The following is a 20,383-nucleotide window of genomic DNA, read 5'->3' as shown; positions in this document are numbered from 1 at the left end:
CAGCTATATTGATTCTCATTATAAATATGTTCTCTGTAAAAACCTGGTTCTAAGGGAGAAGAAAAGAAAAAAAACCAAATACACTGTTAGAGGAGAGTGCAGTATATTATTCTCATTATTCAGTGTAACTGTTCAAGTGTATGAAATCCCTAATTGGATATGATTCTGAAATCAAACCTATTTGGTCCCAATAATGAGATCCTATCTGGGAATGGCTGTAATGGAAACAAACCTCATCTGATCATTTTGAGTAATACCTTCTCATAATATTTGACTTCATATTCCAAGATGACTCCATTCGGCCTGTCAGGTTCCAGCCAGGCCAATGCAACACTGTGCCTTGTTATTTCTTTAGCCTGTATCAAAGCAATTGGAGACGGAGCTGACAAGAAAAAAGAAAAACTGTATATTAGCAATATTTTATTTTTAAATGAGGATCATGTATTTTTAATTGTAGCTTTCCTACTCAATGGGCTTTGTGAATCTATAGCACTGCCGGGAATTAAAACGTCTCTTGAAGAGAAGACTTGTGTTTGCGCATAAAGCTGCTATTTTTGCTGCTATTACCTACAGCACAGTGAGCTTTTATTCTTACCAAAAGATTCTCTAACAAGCCCATTCTTGGATTCTGGTCCATACTAGAGCGGGAGTCTCCGAAGTAACAGCATGGTGATCCAAGTACTGTGATGTTACACCATGCCTGCAGCCAAAGCCCTGTAAGAGGCTAACATACTAGGAGATGTTGGCTCATTTCTGACCTTTACTAAACATGCCGCATGAGGCCTTGGAATTGTTAGTTCTGGCTCCACAGCAATTCCACCTATTCACCTTCCACTATTAACTGGTGTCATTTCACTAGCTATTAACATTACAAGAAATGGGATATCGACCTTTGGCTCAATCCTCGTCCCTCTGAAGTTGAGGGACTTTTGTTTCAGTGAGAGCCCACTGTTTACAAATTCAGCTTCTCCCATAAACACTGGGATTCTTGCATCTCAAGTATATGGGCCAGTTTTTCTGCCACCCTAACTCATGCTGTGAAGTACCATAGCCTGTGAGTAGTCCAACTGAAGTCAATGGGCTTACTCCAGATGGTCAGATTCTGACTTTAATGGGACTACTTGGGGAGCCAGGTGCTACCCACCATGAAGAAGACATCAGAATCTGGTGTACTGTGAATAAGACTCCAATGGTAACTGTCCCTATATAAAAATGATAGCTAGTTACAGTTGGTTCACAGTACCATACACTTCCAATTCCACTGACAGGGCAGAAAGGAAACATGATTTTGGAAAATTAGTCATGTATCCAACAAAATTCAACTCAAATTTACATCCATGTTTAATAAGGGTTACAATTAAAAAGACAATGGAATATTTCTCAATGTGCACTCCAAATTGGGCCCTTGATAGTGCTGAAGTTCACTTTTTGACTGGTTGGAGGACAAAGCATTTTCCCTAGGACTATGAAAGTAACAGATTCACAGCTCTGCTGGGGGAATGGGTTTGCTGAAGATTTATGAAACAGGTTGCCTGGTTCTTGTTGTGTTGCTGTGTGGCCATGTCTCTAGCCAGCTATTATCAAGCCCTGCCACTACTGACAATAGCTGATACAAATGGTGGGGTCTCCAGGGATGAAGAGGGACATTCATGAAATTTTTAATCTTATCTAACAAAGCCATTCTGTATAACCAGAGATTAGAGGTCTTCCTAAATTGAATGTATTTCCTCTTTTGTCCCTGAAACCCTAGAAAAATACAGATTTTTATTTTTTTTAACTCTGAGATGAAGATCCATGAAAGTAGTCAAAAGAGAAAGGAGGATGTAATGTGTATTCCTGAAAACTACAGAGAAAGACGGAGAAATAAAATAGTCACAATAAATGAAGGGAAAATTGAACGTGAAAGCTTCAAACCTACTTGACCGTATCAGACGGGTCTGATGGGAGTGAAAATAACCAGCAGACACCACACACATAGTCACAAAAGGGAGTCTTCCTGCTGAAGTGAAGCCATCAGGGAGTCTCTTCCTGATTTATTATTTGACAGCTTGGCATCTCTGTTAGAAATGCCTCCAGACCCTTTCTCTCTGTCTGTCTGTCTCTGTATCTCACGTGCACAGACAGATACTGGATGACAGGAGGAGACTATAAACATAAACCAACAGGGAGGTTTCAGGTGTGTTCCATCAAGTTATATATGTGACATGACTGGGATTGGTAATGCAACTCTCCTGCTTGATAACCCAATGGCTTCTAAACCAAGGGCACATTCTCCTTGCTTTGCTTTGCAGTAACATCACTGCTTAGCTAATAAAATGGAAATCAGGTTCATTTTCTGCACGCACACACACACAGCACATTAGCAATACTCTCCACCCCCTCCGCCCCCCCGCACCCCCATTACTGGAGAGATGTTAATGAGCTACTTCACCTTGAATGGTCCCTTAAAATATGTGTTAACTACTTATACTAAACAATCTATTCCACCTTGTATTTAGCTGAGACACTCTGGGTACATTTTCCAGACCTGAAGAGGAGCTCTATGTAAGCTCGAAAGCTTGTCTATCTCACCAATCAAAGTTGTTCCAATAAACTATATTACCTCACCCACCTTGTCTCTCTAATGAAAAAAAAGTGTCTTTTATTTTTTAATTCAATATCTGGACAAGCAATTGGTTGATCACAAACTATGTAACTGGAATGTTACTCTCCTCCAGACATCCAAGCAGCACAGCTATTATGGACCTCAATTTCTAAAAAAGTATGCCTCGTGAAATCTGTTATCATTGGAGGTGCTCAACAGAGAGAAATACATCAAGTGGTATAGAAGTGAAACATTGTTGCCAAAATAATACCAAGTTACAACTCCCCACCTCTAATATCCATGTCTGCAGGCAGACACATACATACTAAAATGTTACATACTGTGTAGAAATTCTACCAAACCAGTATATTTCACAGTGAAGACTGACTGGAGATACTTTGGTGTGAAATAAAAGGAGATTCCCTTTGACAAAATGGCTAAGTATAACTTTTTTAAGTTCAAAGCTCAGCAATTTGTCTCCTTTAAAAACTCCACCCCCATACTGATGTGAATACAGCAATGTTCTTTTATCTACTTCCTCAATAACCTGCCATTAAACACCTACTAATAGTTTTATTACTACAGTTCTGTGTTTGTGGCCTACAAACGGGGAGAGAGAGCAGATGCACTACAAAAATTTCACCCAAGTGCCATAAAGCCATTTCCTAGGGCCAACAAGCCCTGAATTATAACAGTTTTGGGGCAATTGAAAGGAGGGCAGAGGCAGCATGACAGTGTTTCATTACCAGTTCATATTAGTATTGGGAGGGGGACAACAACAGGAAATAAACAGTTGCAATGAGAGGTCTCTGGCCTGTAAGCAGCCAGGAGTGAAAACAGCCCTTTATGAAAGTACTTGAAACCTGAGTACTTGGATGTCAAAGGCACACAATGCTCAGTGTTTTAGTCAAGTTACCTTCTTAACCACAGCAGGGTTTACTTTCTACTCCCCAGGATTTGAATTTAAATGTATCATGCTTACTCAAGAGGTCTTTCACTGATTGAAAAATATACCTCAGTTTATACATTACCTCAGCTAAATTCAAATGACATATTTAAATTTAATTACTTGAAGTTTAGGGTTTTTCATGCTTCCCCCTCAATTAAACATAACAACACTTATTTGTTCTTATCAATGGCTATGTGCTTTAAAATGCTGTCAGACATCAAAATTAAATGCTTGAATGCACTCATGATGTTACTGTGATTAAGGGTTTTACCTTCCAGGGTAGATGCTAAAAGCCTACTTCATTATTAATGACTTTAATGTATTATACATATGAGGGATTAAAGCAGAAAAAAAATCTTCAGAAAGCAAAGGAGACATAAAATAAGATCTTCTATTTATTGAAATGAAAAGCTAATACAAGAAACCTGATATGCACAAGGATTTTTCTTTGAATCTACACCTTGTAATGTTCTTTTAAATCTGATTTTCAAAACTATATTAAGTAACCTCACAGCATGAATAGGATGTTTGAAGAGAAAGGGTGCATGCATGTTTTTAAAAGGTTTCTAAAAGCAAAAATGATCTGTGCCAGATTCTTGTAACTTACTCATGTTGGATAGAACCTGCATTTGCGAGATGTCTCGCTGACGTGAAAGGAGTCAGAATTTAGCCCTGTATTTTTACATGAACGAGACTGAATTTAAAAGGCATCTCTTCAAATTCTCTTCTCAGGTAACTACCACAGAAAACCATCAATGGGAACTATGTAAGGCCAAGTTTTCGAATATATGTGTGACAACATGCCTGTGTGAAACACCCAATGCACGTGAGCCCAGTTGTGCACATCTGAATCCTAATTGCAAGCTAGATGTGTGTGCACTTTTGAAAAATTGGGCTAGAACTCTCAATAACCACCCCTGCTCTGTGTGTGTGGCTTGTGTCTCTCACTAACAGAAGTTGGTCCAATAACAGATGTTACCTCACCCACCTTGTCTCTCTAATATCCTGGGACTGACACACAACTACATTACATACCCCTCCCTCCCCATGACTATTAACATTTTTTTCCAGGGCCATTTTCCATGCTGGGGATCTGGGAACAGTGCATGCAGCCTGGTAAATTTTAGGTTATTTTTAACATGCATCTTAATGATCAGAAAACAGTACCCTCCCCATATGAACCCACTTCCTGTGTAACAGTAACAAATGAACTAGTGACAGAAGAACTAGTGAAATAAGTTTGGTTGCTTACCTTGGGAGGCAGGCCAGTCCTCGCTTACAGACAGCCCCCCAACCTGAAGCAAATACTCACCAGCAACTACACACCACACAACAGAACCTCTAACCCAGGAACCAATCCCTGTAACAAACCGCATTGCCTACTCTGTCCCCATATCTACTCTAGCAACACCATCAGAGATCCCAACCACACCAGCCACACCATCAGGGACTCAGTCACCTGCACATCTACTAATGTGATATATGCCATCATGTGACAGCAATGCCCCTCTGCCATGTACATTGGGTAAACTGGACAGTCCCTACATAAAAGAATAAATGGACACAAATCGGACATCAGGAATGGTAACATACAAAAGCCAGCAGGAGAACACTTCAATCTCCCTGGACATTCTATAACAGATTTAAAAGTAGCTATACTTGAACAAAAAAACTTCAGAAACAGACTTCAAAGAGAAACTGCAGAACTAAAATTCATTTGCAGATTTAAAACCATTGATTTGGCCTTGAATAGGGACTGGGAGTGGCTGGCTCACTACAAAAGCAACTTTCCCTCCCCTGGAATTGACACCTCTTCCTCAATTATTGGGAGTGGACTACATCCACCCTGATTGAATTGGCCCTGACAGCACTGGTTCTCCACTTGTAAGGTAACTACCTTCTCTTCATGTGTCAGTATAATAATTCCTGCACCTGTAATTTTCACTCCATGCATATGAAGAAGTTGGCTTTTTACCCACAAAAGCTTATGCCCAAATAAATCTGTTAATCTTTAAGGTGCCACTGGACTCCTTGTTTTTGTGGTTGCTTATCTGAGCCACAGAAGGCCTCACAAAACACTCTATAATCCTCTGTCTTCACACAATCCTCCTTCCTCTGCAATCTCCTGCTAGCTGTTGTTGTCTTCTAAGAAAGATGATTGGTCTGCTACTCTCCTCCCTTTGGAAACTGAGGCACAGAGCGCTTAAGATAAGCATTTTCAAACATGAAGATTAAAGTGACGCATCTAAATCTACATCTCTGGAATTAGACGGCTAACATTAGGCACCCAAGTTTGAAAATTTTGGGTTTATGTGACCCAAATCAGCATGAAAGCTGGGATTAGTCTCTTGCTCTCAATCCTTCGCCGAGACCAGGCTGCTTCTCATGCTATTCGGCTTCCCGGAACCTCCTTGTGGCCAGAGGACATGCGAGCTGCTCAGTAAAAGAACTGACTCAGAGTTAGCTGACTAGTAGCCGGTTACAGTGGCTCTAGTGCCATAAGCAATAGGCTGGGTGGTACTGCCACCTATACGTGAGATAGTCCCCAAAACCAAGGGACATATGGTTGTATTTTTTCCAGACTCCAAAAGCCACTCACTGTGAATAACCTTGCATCTGAGGAAGTGAGCTGTAGCTCACGAAAGCTCATGCTCTAATAAATTGGTTAGTCTCTAAGGTGCCACAAGTCCTCCTTTTCTTTTTGTGAATAACCTGTGATCTTTAAGATAAAGGAGTGACAAGCTCTCGGGTCAAGTGATTGGTTCACATCAATTATATTTTCCTTCAGAAGGAAAAGGGATAGAAATATAAGGGTTGGGTTTTTTTTTAAATGTAAACAAGAAAGCTAAAATTTTCCTTTCAATTTTCTTTTCTTCTAGTAAGAGCACTCACCTGCTTTGGGAGTGCTGCAGAACCTCAAAAGCTGGCTCTCACTCCCATCAAGTTAAAAGCTTACAGCAAAGCTTGGGTCACTGACAAAAAAGTCCCTTTTGAAAGGAATCTCAGTTTGAAATTTGCAAAATGCCAAATATGATGGTTGATTCCTGAAGCCATTATATAACCTCTGCCACACTAACCAGGGATTTTTCAGTTTTCAAATACATCTCACAGGCTTTAAAATCCACAAGCAGATGCTTAGGTGTGATGGAGCTCTGCTGAGTTTACCTGATGGGGTAGCCGACATGACTTTTCAGCAGCTTCCTGACTCCTCTGCCCCCAATCAATGCTGATGGTCAGTATGGCCCTAAGGCTGCTCTAATTTCCATCACTGGAGTGCAATGCCTCTTACCATCCTGTCCTGGAAGAGACTGTTGATAGTGGGGGTTCAGGCCACAATTTAAAGGTTCTGGTGGTATGCAGTGGGGTTCAGGCCACGACATATAAACCCTGGCAGAAATCTGAGGGGGGGGGGCATGTGACCCTGTGCACCCCCCCCCCCCCACGTGTCACCTCTGTCCTGGCCTACATTCTCAGAGGCACACCACATCTGCTGAGAGAAGAACCACAAAGAACCTGTTGTGGATCCCTGAGTGAGATTCCAGTCTTGCCATAGATTAGAGCAGCACTGGGACTGCTCTAAATGACATGGAGCTGGTTATGGAGCCTCAGGGGCTGTCTGTTAGCTGGTGATTGTCAAAACACACTGAGTACATCTACACTGGGGGAAAAAAAAAAGACCTCCAGCAACAAATCTAAGAGCCCAGGTCAACTACAGGACTAAAAAAGAGCCAGGTATACATTCGGGCTGGAGGAAGGTGGCAGGTTTGTATAATTTTTGGTGGTGCCCAGAATGGGTCCAAATCCTCCCTCTCCCCTCCTTCCCCCCACACCTCCTGACACACACACACCTACCTAAGGCTCTGGGAGGGAGTTTGGGTGCAGGAGGGGTGCGGGCTCTGGGAGGGAGTTTGGGTGCAGGAGGGGTGCAGGCTCTGGGAGGGAGTTTGGATGTGGGAGGGGTGTGAGCTCTGGTCGGGGCAAGGGGTTGGGGTACATGAGAGGGTGTGGGGAGCGGGCTCTGGGAGGGAGTTTGGGTGCAGGCTCTGGGCTGCCTTCAGGGGTGGGAGATGCTCCGGGGGAGGCATGCAGGGGGGGCACACAGGGCCGGGGGAGAGACCCAGCCCTGTACATAGGTGGAGCTTGGCCCCTGGACTCTGAATATTCCTGGAGCATAGGCACCACGGGACTATGTAACTCCGCCTGTGGACTGGAGCCCAGGCTCTAAAACCTGGTGAGGGAAGAGGGTCTTGGGAGTCTGGGCTCCAGCGCAAGCAGGAATGTCTACTCTGATATATTTAGGCCCAAAGAACAAGCCCGAGTTAGTTGGTCCAAGCCTGGAGACTCCCTGACACATTCATTTTTTATTTTATTTATTTATTTGCTGTCTAGACATACTACTAGTGCCTGCCTGTAGCTTATATCAGAAGCTTCAGTGGCAGAGGGGTGGTGCAGGAGGCAGCTACACTGGCTTTGCATCCACTGGGGACAACAAAAATTAGAGAACCTGGCTATTAATCTCTGAGGGCCAAATTCTGATCTCAGTTACAATAGAGTATATCTGGATTAACTCCAAAGACTTGAATCTGTAATCACTACTACGCATTCCCACAGAACAGCTATAAACCAAACAAACACAGAATCTGCTGAGCATCATTTAGGGGAGCACTGTTTAACAAGAATCCTGCATTACACCCAAGCATGGGGTCTGTTTAGTCTGAGCACCGCTTGTTTTCTTTCTGCTAGCTTGCTAAGAAATCCTGTTGGCATGTTCTGACAAGGATAACTTAATACTTGCCAACAGAAACATGGCAGGATACTGTGTGTATTTTTCCTGTATGTATGAATGCCAGTTTAAAATAAACAGGAAAACAAGTCTTTCAGTTCGAAAAAAATCTGTCTGAACATTACAATTGCTGGGTGGGGAGGGGGGAATAGGCAAAGAAACATTCCTAAATGTCTATTAACACAAAAGGGGTGGATGGATTTAGCACTGCAAATTGCTTTAAAGAAATTCTACAGTCATAAGCAGCTTGTAAATTTGGAATTAGCTGCCAGCTCCCTAACCTGGGCAGGTACTGAGCCACTGGCCGCAGTGGAGTTACTTCTACCTGTAACTGAGATTAGAATTTGCCTCAACATAAAAGAGAAACAAATTCGGCAGCTTAAACAGAGCGACAATGTCCCTTTAATAGATTACAGTGGATAAAGAGAATAGCAGAATGTGGGACAGGCAGCCATGATAATCGGAGATAGCTGGGACATCCCTTAACATTGATTCCAGGTTTAAAACCTGTTCTGAGGGACAGCATGAAAGCATCATATTAAAGTAGCATCCCATGGGCTGAACTCTGGCTAGGGGCATGTGGAGAGCACACATTACTCTGTCATGTTAGAAGATGCACCGAACTCTATTCTCCACAAGCCAACAGTTCTACTTGTTGGTATAGAACAGTGCTTCTCAAAGCCGGTCTGCTGCTTGTTCAGGGAAAGCCCCTGGTGGGCCGGACCGGTTTGTTTACCTGCCGCGTCCACAGGTTTAGCTGATCGCGGCTCCCACTGGCCACAGTTTGCCGCTCCAGGCAAACGGGGGCTGTGGGAAGCAGCGTGGGCCAAGGGACGTGCTGGCTGCCCTTCCCGCAGCCCCCATTGGCCTGGAGCGGTGAACCGCGGCCAGTGGGAGCCACGATCAGCCGAACCTACGGACACGGGAGGTAAACAAACCAGTCCGGCTTGCCAGGGGCTTTCCCTGAACAAGCGGCAGACTGGCTTTGAGAACCACTGCTCTATGGTATAGATGCATATATATGTAAATAGTTACTGGGCAAGGTTCCAGTAGATGGCCCTCAAGAATGTGAAGCATTGTTTCTGGGTTTTGTAGGACCAATAAAACTTCCTGTTGTTGTGCTCCATAAATAGTTTCTTGTATGCAGCTTTTAAACCACTTCTGACGGATATAGTGCATCAGGGATCAGTAAAACTATGTAAGATATGCTAACAATAGTCTTTAAATACCAGAGTGACCACTTGTCCCTTATTAGAAGGGATAGCTCTGGCTCCATGCCTAATGTCTCAGATCTCATGTGTGTCAATATGGAATTTTTCTCTTTTCTTCAGTCCTTATTCTGCCTTTACCACCATGACATCTGAGCACTTAGCTATTTCAGCAGTAATCATGAACGTTTAATCCACTATGGCACAAATGAACGATTTTATTTCTAGGGCACCACACTTCATGGTGAAATTCCTTAATGAGACACATTTTCTGCATTTCCCATACAGCTGTCTTTTATTTACTTGGAACGTAGATGTCCAGATAATCTATACCTGGTGAATAATTTTCTTTGCCATTTACTCTCAGAATTAAGAATATTAGATTTTATAGACAGAACTGTTTAAGAGCCTGCCTAGAAATCCAGATAAATACAAGCCTTTTGCACTGTTCACTTGTCAGCTTTTGAAACTCTCCCACACAGAGGTACCCTTTGGACAAAAATATAATATGTTGATCATTCTGCTAACGCAGCTTTTCTTACTTGTGTAAACAGATTTGGTCAGGTGGTGTCACCCTGGCTTCCAATGTGCTATGGCTACCTCAAAAGGAGTTAGGCTGAACCATTTGTACTTCTTGAATCAATCATACAACATAAAAAATTCCAAGAACCTCAGAGGGAGGAAGATAATAAAATGATAAGCATTTTTACCCTGACAGTGATACAGGCAGGTCACAGGCTTCAACAGCAACTGAAGGCTTGATTTTAAATATGCACTTTTGAGCGTATGGTGCCTGCAAACATCAAAGAGCAACATAAAGCTTCAGCTCCCTGCTTTACAGTCTGAGGGTGGAAAGGAGTTTTAAAGCCATCCAAGTTCCTCCAGCAAGTTCACGTTTGAGTATTTACATTTAAACTGAACAATCTAAAGATTTAAATTTTATTAGCTTTCCTGCCTAAGTGAGGCCACTGTCTTGAGTGCAAAGGTTAGATGATCTTTTTGCACATGGCATGATCTCCATCGCAAGCGTTTGTAAACAGCTGAGAAATGCTCCACACTGAATCAAGCTTCATACTCACAAGTTTAAAAAAGGTAATGTAATGCTTTGTGCAAGGTGCCAGTGTGACAACATTAGAAGAGGGATCCCTCGGTTCTTCCACGAATAGTTACAGCACGGATACCAGCACGGCAAGCTTTGCCACACTGCCTTGCCAGTGTGCCTAATCTCTCTTCCTGACGGACCACCTCAAGGGATGAAAGGGGAGTCTGTGATTTCAGAGAAAGCAGTGCCGCTAGTTAGCATCTGGTATGCCCAATTCTCTTGGACTCAGTCACACCCCTCTTTTTATTCCCCTATATTTCTCTGGAATTGAACTAAGTCCACTCTTCTTCATTTGAAACCTGTAGTTAGCAAACTATAAAACACACAAAGACTAGATAAGGGAGACACCCTCATTCTGCACACTGCATAGTTTTGTAAAAACAAGAGCAATCTTCAGTTAATTCAGTTAAAAACAGAATGAGGGATGGAAATGTGAGGAGTCTTCAAGCCTTGAAACATACAAACTTAGAATTTAAATCTTGCTTTAGGGTGTCAGTAACAGATTAGATCACAGGTGCCACACAATTTTAATTCATGCACGCTTTTAGCTGTGTTGATTTTGGTTTTATGTGTAGTGCTGAAAACAACTGAATTATTCATTTTTAATAAACCACCATTGTGTCGGTTACAAACTCCCCAGATGGAGCAAGTGCTTAAAAAATCAAGACGGCTGCCTTAACAGAAATGGTCAGGAAGGTGAGATAATTGCGAGGGATTTTTCCTTTCTGTTGGCGCTATTTCAAAGTCTAAATGATTTCAATGCTAAACTAACATCCTGTGAAGTCATGAAGACATGGGGGATTAAAACAGGAAACAGCAACTTTTTAAAAATTCCTCTTAAAACTGGCTAGAGCTGGCATTGAAGAGTTCAGAGCCCAAATGGTTGTGCAAACAAAATTCAGTGACAATAACGATCCTCAGTTTGGCCCAGCAGTCTCGTGGTTTGCCAACCACAGATCAGTTTGTATTCTGATCCTAGCCTTTGTTACAGACGTTTCCACAAATGTGATCCTTATTTATGGCCAGAGGAAACTGGTGACATCTGAAAGTGAATACACAAATGAACAATTTACCACAGTAGGTAAAGATCATTCTGTATCTGACTCAAGACAATGCCTACCCTGCCGAGCCTCCACTGTTTGCGACATTTGCTATTCTTCAATTTCTAAAAACGATCTCCAGTTGAAAATAAATCACACATCTGCCAACAGCTCTGAAGCTGTCTCCCTTTGCGCCTGGTCCACTCTCTTCAAATCACTTTTCTTCCCAGCGCTAGCGTAATTGCAGCCTTTTTAACTTTCAGCACATGCAGCAGCGATAGCAACAGGGTGCAGCATGCTCATGGAAATGCACTGCAGGGCCCAGCACATCATCTTTGATGTTCTATAGAAAACCCACAAAATCCTGCAGCACCCTACAAAATCCCACCAACCACCATGGCCTCAATTGTCCTTGGAGCTGAATTAATATTTGTTAAGCCTGCAGCTACTTGCAAATTCAATTCACCTACAGTCTTATTCATGTGCATGCACCAAGTCTTGATAACTAGACGGAAAGATGTGGCCCTTCAGTCCGTGTTCACTGTTATGCTAAGAAAGATAAATGGAGGCTGATTCAGAAGACAGATTTAAAGAATGTGGTATGTTATCTAGACAAACACAGTCTTCCTAGGGAGTCATTGTTCTGGGTTGTCTTCAGATCTTGCCTTTATTTGTTTGCTACAATGAATGGATGTTACACAAAACTTGCTTCATATACTAGACAACAGTTATGTACAACCCCTCTCTTTTGCACACTACCCAGCCAAATCTGCTTTACTGTGTTATTTATTAACGTGTTCCTATAACAGGATACAATAGATTAAAAATAATAAAAAAGTTAATTTAAAACATTAAATGTTTTACCACTAATTTTCAGGAATCTTTGAAAGGATATTTATGTCCACTACGTATTACAATTTAACTTTAGCACTTTTTCTGTCTGCAGTAATCCTTCATGGAAATGTCTTACAGAATTTAATACTGATTAAACCAATAGGGTTCTATCAAAATTAAACATGGTTTAATAGAAATTACTCTAAAACCTGTAGACTTTAATAGAAAATGATAGTCTTTTCTTCCTCTGTGTGTGTGTGTAAACTAGCCTATAGTCTTCAAAAGTAGGAATATAATGTTTAATTAAATTCTATAGGATAGTTCAAAAAGCCTAGAGAATGGTTATAATTTTTTTCTGTTAAGTTCTATAGACTTTTTCATAAGGAATCTTTGAAACAAAAAATAGAGAGATACACTTTGGTTTCCTTTTCTTCTCTCTAGAATTATTAAAAGAGAAATGTCTAAAAAACACTATCAATTTTTGTTACCTAGAGATTACAAAATATTACTCTCAGAGACTCTGAATCAAAGTGCTCCAACAGTCAAGCAGGTTACTAAATCAGAGTTTTGAGATGCCAGCTCTTGAATTTAGTAATAAAGGCAGATTACGTTAATCTAAAGAGATGCCATGAAATCCTTCAAGTGTATGCAAAGAGCAGACACATATTTACATGATTTGTTTGGGGAGGAGGAACCCACTGGAGTCCTACCATAATAATAGAGGACTCTCTTCATCCCAGTTCACATGTGGGGCCAAATCAGAAGTGACAAATCTGAGTGAAAGAAATTTCACTGGAAAGCTCAGCATTATGATTCCAGCAAAACATTACCACTTTGATTATAGAATCCAGTAGACATGCTACAGCCCTATTTGGCCCTCATGGCTCAATAAATCTCTCTGCAAAAAGAAAAAGAGAAACAGAAGACATCAAAGAATGAAATCCTTGGGAGTATTTTTCATGCATATGGATAGATCTGAGACACTTTTTTCAACAACAGCTACAAACTAACCATTAAATATATGAATGGAACAGGACTACCCTGACCACAGCCAGGTCAATTTACTAACCTGTTCCTCAAATCCGGAGTCATTGCAGAAACTCTGGAATTCAGAGACAGACTATGTTTATTTGTGCTACATTGCACGGCATTTTAATTAGTAACTGTGCGGATTTAAAACCTCTGAATGGACACACAGGGGCAGTTGTGCAGACTAGCTTTTGTGTTTCCACTCTCTAAAAAAAATCCTGTTTGAGGACATCAGCAGGGGGTTAATGGAAGCTTTGATAAAAGTTCTCTGAATCCCTTTATTGTTGCTCAACTACAGACTGGATTCTGGTGTCTTTCTGGCTGCTCTCTGGTGTAGATAGTAATTAACTGAGTCAGTTGAGAAGACAGCTAGAAAAATAAGAAGCCCATCTGAACATTTGGTAGCCACAAACCATCTTGTATAAAGAACTGAAAACTCCTCCTTGCAATGCTTTTGTGGAATCACTCGGATTAGAATACAAATGGAGAGAGATGTAGAGTGAACAAACATTGCCAAGTGCAGCTAACTAATTCATAGTAAATAAAAGTCTGATAGAGTCTGATCTCAGTTTAGTTATTCTGAATTTGCTCTGGCATAACACAGATCAGAATGGGGTCTGAGGTATACATCTAGCTTAAGTTTAATAAATGTAAATAAAAATAAAGGTTGGTGCTGCTCAGTCTTGCAGATGAAACCATCTTTTCTGCTGAGGGCACTAAGAATCATCCATTTCCCATAGTGATCTTTTAAAAAATGTGACCAACTTTTATTTAAATGCTGTAATTACTTCTTGGCACTATCTGACATGCAAGTTGTCTAAGCTGTTCACTGAACCCTGAAGCTGGTTATTTACTAAGACTCTTTAGAAAGCTTTTCTTTCCCTTTTGACCGGGACTTATATTCCCCACCTTGAATACAAATTCATGGAAATGGGTGGTGCAGATGGCTTTGCCAGAAAGTAGGCAGTTGTTATTTTTATTATTTCTTTGTGTAAAACTGAAATTACCTTAAAATAAGAATTTAATCCCTCCCAACAATAGTTTTTCTGGTTTTGCTTTTAAGATGGTAGCACATAAGCTTAGACTTATAATTGCACCTTTCTTATACACCATCAGTAGAAGCAGCAATCTGTGTATAAACACAGTGAGTTGTTAACGAGAAAACTGCAGTTCCTTATTTCTACACACTCTTCTACACACATAATTAAAGGTGCCTGGGAATGAATTTTCAACTGGCCATCACTCTGTATCTGTATCACATGTAAGCATTTGAGACAGCCAAATGAAAAGTATTCCTTACCTAACCACTTATTTTTTCCTTCCATGTAATTTTTTCATTTATGTGTTGGGATTATTTCTTTGTGGATCTCTCCTGCAACAGTCATTTGAAAGTTCTGTGGTTTCCTCAAATCCATTACATGTGTTGCCTTAAAACGCTTTATGATAACGCAGTGCATTACAAGCCTTCAAACATGCAAAAGCAAAACTTTCCCAGAGAGACAATATGGGGCGGGGGGAAATGGGGAGACTCTCAGTTCGTGTCAATTATCCATTAATTTCAATAAAGCTAGGACAATTTACACGCGCTGAGGGTCTACCTCAACATGTTCAATTAAAAATAAAAAAGAGGTTGTTGCTTACGCCTAGTAGATGAATTGCAAGTGTTAAAAATTCACAGAAGTTTAGATTTAAAAAAAAATACATATAATGTACTTGAATCTCTACCAAATCCTGCTGCAAAGGATTCAGCATCTGCCACTCTCACCATGTCACCCCTTCTCCAAGTCTTCCCTTCACAAGCTTGGAATCTCCTTTCCAACAGAGTTCAGGAGTGATACTCTGCTGAGGAGACTGCTCCACCTCCTTTAACATAAAATAAAACACCTCTCATTTCCAATCCCCTCTTTTCATGACTCTGGAATGGTACTTTGCCAGCTCTGCCACAACCCATAGCACAACAAGAGCACAACGGCCAGGGGGAAGCACATGTCTCATGCACGGGGCCTCTGGCATGACCCAGATATTCTCCAACAGTCACTTTAACTCACTCTTTTGGGGAGCAGAGCCATCCTAAAGGGACCATATTGTCTCAATGCAAAGCAGGGTCTATGTAAGAAGCTTCCTCCCCATTTTGTGTGGTCATGCAAAGGTCTCTGTTGCTGGCACAGTCCTTGTCAACGTAACATTACACTCTGATGTGCCCGAGAACAGCAGTTCCAAAACACAAGGAATCAAAGCAAGACACACAGGTAGGTGGTCAATCAAAACGTGTAATAACCATGAGCCACCTGAGTCAGCAACAGCCTGAACAAAACATAACAACAGTCCAAATGGCAGGTCTGGAGCTACAGGCCCTGAGTAACTGCACACACCCCAATGTTATGTACATGCATAAAGGAAGAGAAACTGGAACGCTGAGTTCAGCAAGCAGGAACCAGGAATCAAACAGGAACAAGGAGCAGGAAGCACTAAGCAGGAAGGTAACACACCCACACCCACGCCAGTCACCCTAGTCTCCTACAGTAGAATGTTTGATCCTGATCCCTTTGGCCCATTGGGAGCACTAACTGAAAAGGGGTGGTGGAGAAAGGTGGGGTTGTGGTGGTAGGAAGATGGTAGGAGGTGGGGCCAGGCTGGTAAAAAAGGTCTAGCCATGGCAATCCACTCATTCATTGCCTCCAGGCTTGATTGTCATTCACAGCTCATTCACATCTTGAAAAACCTGGTACACAATGCAGTAGCCTGTCTACTTGCCAACACACAGCTCAGGGCAACTGCACCTGCATTCCCCCTCCATGGTCCACCAAGGGTGCCCACTCAAGGTTCTCAGCTCCTCATAGATCATTTCTAGTGTAGAGACCCCACCTGTCTCCCTCCTGACCAGGGATTTTCCAGGGTGCACAGTTCCCTGCCTACAAAAGTCACACTATCTTAACAGACTTGTGTGTGTGCTCTGCTCTCTCCTCAGAGGCTATGAACAGCTGTAATTGCCTGAAATTAGAACTTACCTCACAGCTCTTTATAAGCAAGCATATTAATTCTTAAAATGACAACATTACAGAGAAAACACAGTAAAAAACAACAAACAGCATGCATGCTAGATGTTTACCAGAGATCACCCATCAAGTCTTATGGAGACTGTGCATGTCAAGTCCTTCCAACCCCTCTGCAGGGACTTCCCCCGCCCCCGGACAGAAAGACTTGTCCATCTGCAGGATCAGAAAGAAGACCCTGAGTCAGTTTAAACTCAGGTTATTTATCTAAAAGTCCTTTCTTTGTCTGCTGGTCTCTGGAAAATCCAGTTTGAACTAGTACATATAAGCATCTCCAGGTGGTGGTTACTTCTCTGGAGGTGCTACAATCTGGCTAATCACCCCCTGCTGTTCTTAGTTCCTGGAGGAATTGTGGTCATCCACACCACATCCCATGAATACATCATTCCACACACTGAGGAGCCCTACTCAGATCCTTGTCCTGATAGTCAAAGCTCTTCCCTCCCTACCTGTTCAACCACCGCTCCCTCAAGGGACCATAACCTTCCAGAAAAACTACATTCCACTAGAACGCTGAACTGCTGGCCAACAGGTGGAGGCTTGTGAGACCAGAAGAGAGAACTTTCACAGGAGCTGGAGCTCACTCCTGCTACCTTGGCCCTCACCACTTTCAGCATGAAATGTAAAACTCCTTTCGTTGACTCAATTTCCTTTCAATAATATTTTCAACACACTCATGCCCGCATACCTGCCACCACTCACTCCCCCACATAAACAGGCATGCCTTGGATCCAGCCCGCAGGATTGCCACCCCCATGGCGCAGCCACTCCCGGAAGCGGCCGGCACCATGTCCCTGTGGCCCCGGGGTTGGGGAGGTAGAAAGGGGGCAGCGGGCTGCATGCGCTGCCCTCACCTGTGGATTCCACACCTGAAGCTCCCATTCACCGGGAACGGGGAACCGTTGGTCGGGAACAGGGAACCGCAGCCAGTGGAAGCTTCGGGTGTGGAACCCACAGCTGAGGGCAGCGTGCGGAGCCCTCGGCCCCTTTCCTCCTTCCCCAGGGGCCACAGGGACGTGGTGCCGGCTGCTTCCAGGAGCGGCGCGGGGCCAGGGCGGGCAGGGAGCCTGCCTCAGCAGTGTGGCCCCACTGCCACCCTGGAGCCACTCCAGGTAAGCGGTGCTGGAGCCCGCACCCTGCACCACTCCTGTGCCCCACACCCCAACCTCCTGCCCTGATCCCCCGGCCGCACCCCCACCCTCCTGCACCCAACTCCCTGCCCTGAGCCCCCTCCTACATCCTGCACCCCTCCTCTGCCCCAACTCCTTGCCCTGAGACCTTTCCTGCACACCGCACCCCCTCCCACTCCCGACACTCCCTCCCGCACCCCAACCCCCGGCCCCAGCCCTACATTCATGGCCCTGCATGCAATTTCCCCACCCAGATGTGGCCCTTGGGCCAAAAAGTTTGCCCACCCCTGAGTTAGATAGATAGATCTGAAGAATTAGTTGATTTTATTTTCATATGGACATGAACTTTATATGAACACTTACAGTCTGTGGCAAGCAGGGATGTGACTATACCCTGCACTACACTAACTGTCCGTGGGGACTCTGCTGCTGTGCACTGACTGTTTGCTTTGTAACAGGAGTAGATTAAAGTGCCCTTGGGCATGTTAATGCTCATCGGCAGGGTCCACATGGACAGTTAGTGCATGGCAGGATACTGCAGGGTATATTCACACCCAAGCTCCCTGGAAACTAAATGTTTGTGTTGACAAGCCCTGAGTGTGTCCATGTGCTTACAGGTACATGTTGCTGCTGCTTCTTTTAATTCCTGCAAATTAACAACCTCTTTATATATCTCTATATTTCAGTGTGGAGCAATTCTTGATGGCAGAGTTATGAATACCTAGGGAGAGGGAGGTATTCAAATGGAAACACTGACAGACTCTTAGTTTTAGTGGCATTGGTATTCAAATGGAAAACACTAACAAGCCCTTAGCTTAAGTGGCATTGGCAGGTTTTGCTCCAAGTATGGGAATCAAACTAAGGGCCATATCACGCTCTTGATCTCTGCATGCAACTTCTATTGTTGTCAAAGTATGCAGTGTACACTGTCTGAGGGCACAATATATCCATGGATCCTTATTTGCTTTTGCACAGTCTAAATCAGACTGGCAGAACATAGGACCCTATATGCATTTTCTGTGCTGCGTGGTGCAATGTGTGTGGAATGCTAATCAATGTCTGAAAGGAAAGCCCGACTTTGAAATAAGTTACTCCAAAAGACGGAATAAGAATTTGTTCCTCTATCATAAAATCCTGTCGAGATGGTGAGTCATTTGGAAGCAAACAAACCACCCTGCTCTCTTTGATTTTGAAAAATTCTAGTTGATTACATAAGACTCCTTCCAAAGGATCATTTAGATTTTTCTTTGTTATAGTAATTGTGCCTCAATAAGGAAATGGAGTGTGGGGGTAAAGAGTGTCAGCCTCTTCCTTCACCACATTGAGCTTGAATATCTAGAATGGATATGGACACCACAGTTTGATAAAATCATTACCACTGAAATGAGGCTCCAAAGAATACTCAGCTCATCTGGGTCCACGCTGCAGGGGAAGGTGTCCAGCCCAAGCACTGATGACTCTAAGGCCTTGATAGTTACTACATAAAATGGAAGGCAAATAATGGCAGGGTTCTGTATGATGCTGAGGGACCAGGGGAGCATATGAGGGGGGAAGGGAGGAGGTAGAAAGACTGGAGCACGATCTGCCACAGTTTTCATCCTCTGACAAGAAGCATCTTTGAGACAGGCAAATAGACAGCTAGACAGACTGGGGGAAGGGAGGGGGGAAGGCAGAGAGGGACAGAAAGTCTGAGATATTCATAAGATCCGTTCTTGACTCTGATCACCAGCACTTTTTAAAACATCCACAGTCTGGTGTGATGAGGGAAAAGATCAGGTCTGTTTATTTATACAGTATTTCTGTCCTAATTGGCATATCCTGTATCCATCTAGCTGCCATGGTCCACCTAAGGAGAAACTGAGACGAAGGTAACCTAACAAGGTAACAAATCACCAGGTGACCTGTTTATGTCTATTCATAAACATCAGCCATATAATTTCTTCGAGAAAAGGACTGAAAAGAGAGCTTTGCCCCTCATAAAATGAAACTGAAAAAGGAGGGAGGAAGGAAAGCAGCATAATGATCTTCTAGTTTAAATCTCCTCTGAAGTTTGTTTCCTGTTGACCCTCCTTCCACATGAACTGCTTCACCATCAATCCAGAACACTGCCCTCACCGCGCTATGCGGCCATACACAGAGATCAAGGACTATTCCCAGTGAACTGGGCTGTCAGGTTTGAGACCTAAATGGCTTAGGCTGAATTCTAATAAAAATATAAACTGTACTGTGCCCCCCCCCATGAAACAAAGGCTTCCTGCTTGTCATGAAAGGTCTCTTTATTGAGAGATTTACTTTTAATTTTGAACAGCTTCGCAGCATTATCCTCTGGGAAAAAATAAGGCTCTGAGATTTGTGTGTCATTCAGTCAACCTCCTGGTAGAGCCTCTTTTGGCCCGGTATGAGAATGGTGTCCCTGCAGGTCTTCCACAGTACTTTCACTTGACTTTTAGATGATGAACTAATTGTGATTTTCTTTGGTCATGAACATAGACAGCAGGCCAAATTCGCCACGGGTGCTAGAAAACATTGATAGCAGTCATTTGTTGTGCTCGCTGCAATAATGACACTGCCAGTAGGTTTCAACAACATCCCATTTCATGTTTTGCTTCTTTAAAATATCTCTATATTTCCAAGTTTAAGTGAGGGGAAGTGTCCTGTGTGTCAGTCTCCC

General features: G+C 42.9%; 1 protein-coding gene across 1 annotated transcript in view; it reads right to left on the bottom strand.

The window, feature by feature from the left end:
* The window catches only part of EPHA4 (EPH receptor A4), a 125,746-nt gene that overhangs the window by 32,132 nt on the left and 73,231 nt on the right, over positions 1–20,383 (bottom strand). Inside the window, exon 6 of the mRNA XM_073359960.2 lies at positions 258–382. Within this exon, the coding sequence (XP_073216061.1) occupies positions 258–382 (125 nt within the window). The remainder of the gene's footprint in view (positions 1–257; positions 383–20,383) is intronic.

Source organism: Lepidochelys kempii, chromosome 9 (genome assembly GCF_965140285.1).
Source record: "Lepidochelys kempii isolate rLepKem1 chromosome 9, rLepKem1.hap1, whole genome shotgun sequence".
In the NCBI taxonomy this organism is placed as follows: Eukaryota; Metazoa; Chordata; order Testudines; family Cheloniidae; genus Lepidochelys; species Lepidochelys kempii.
This window is presented reverse-complemented; position numbering and strand designations above follow the sequence as displayed.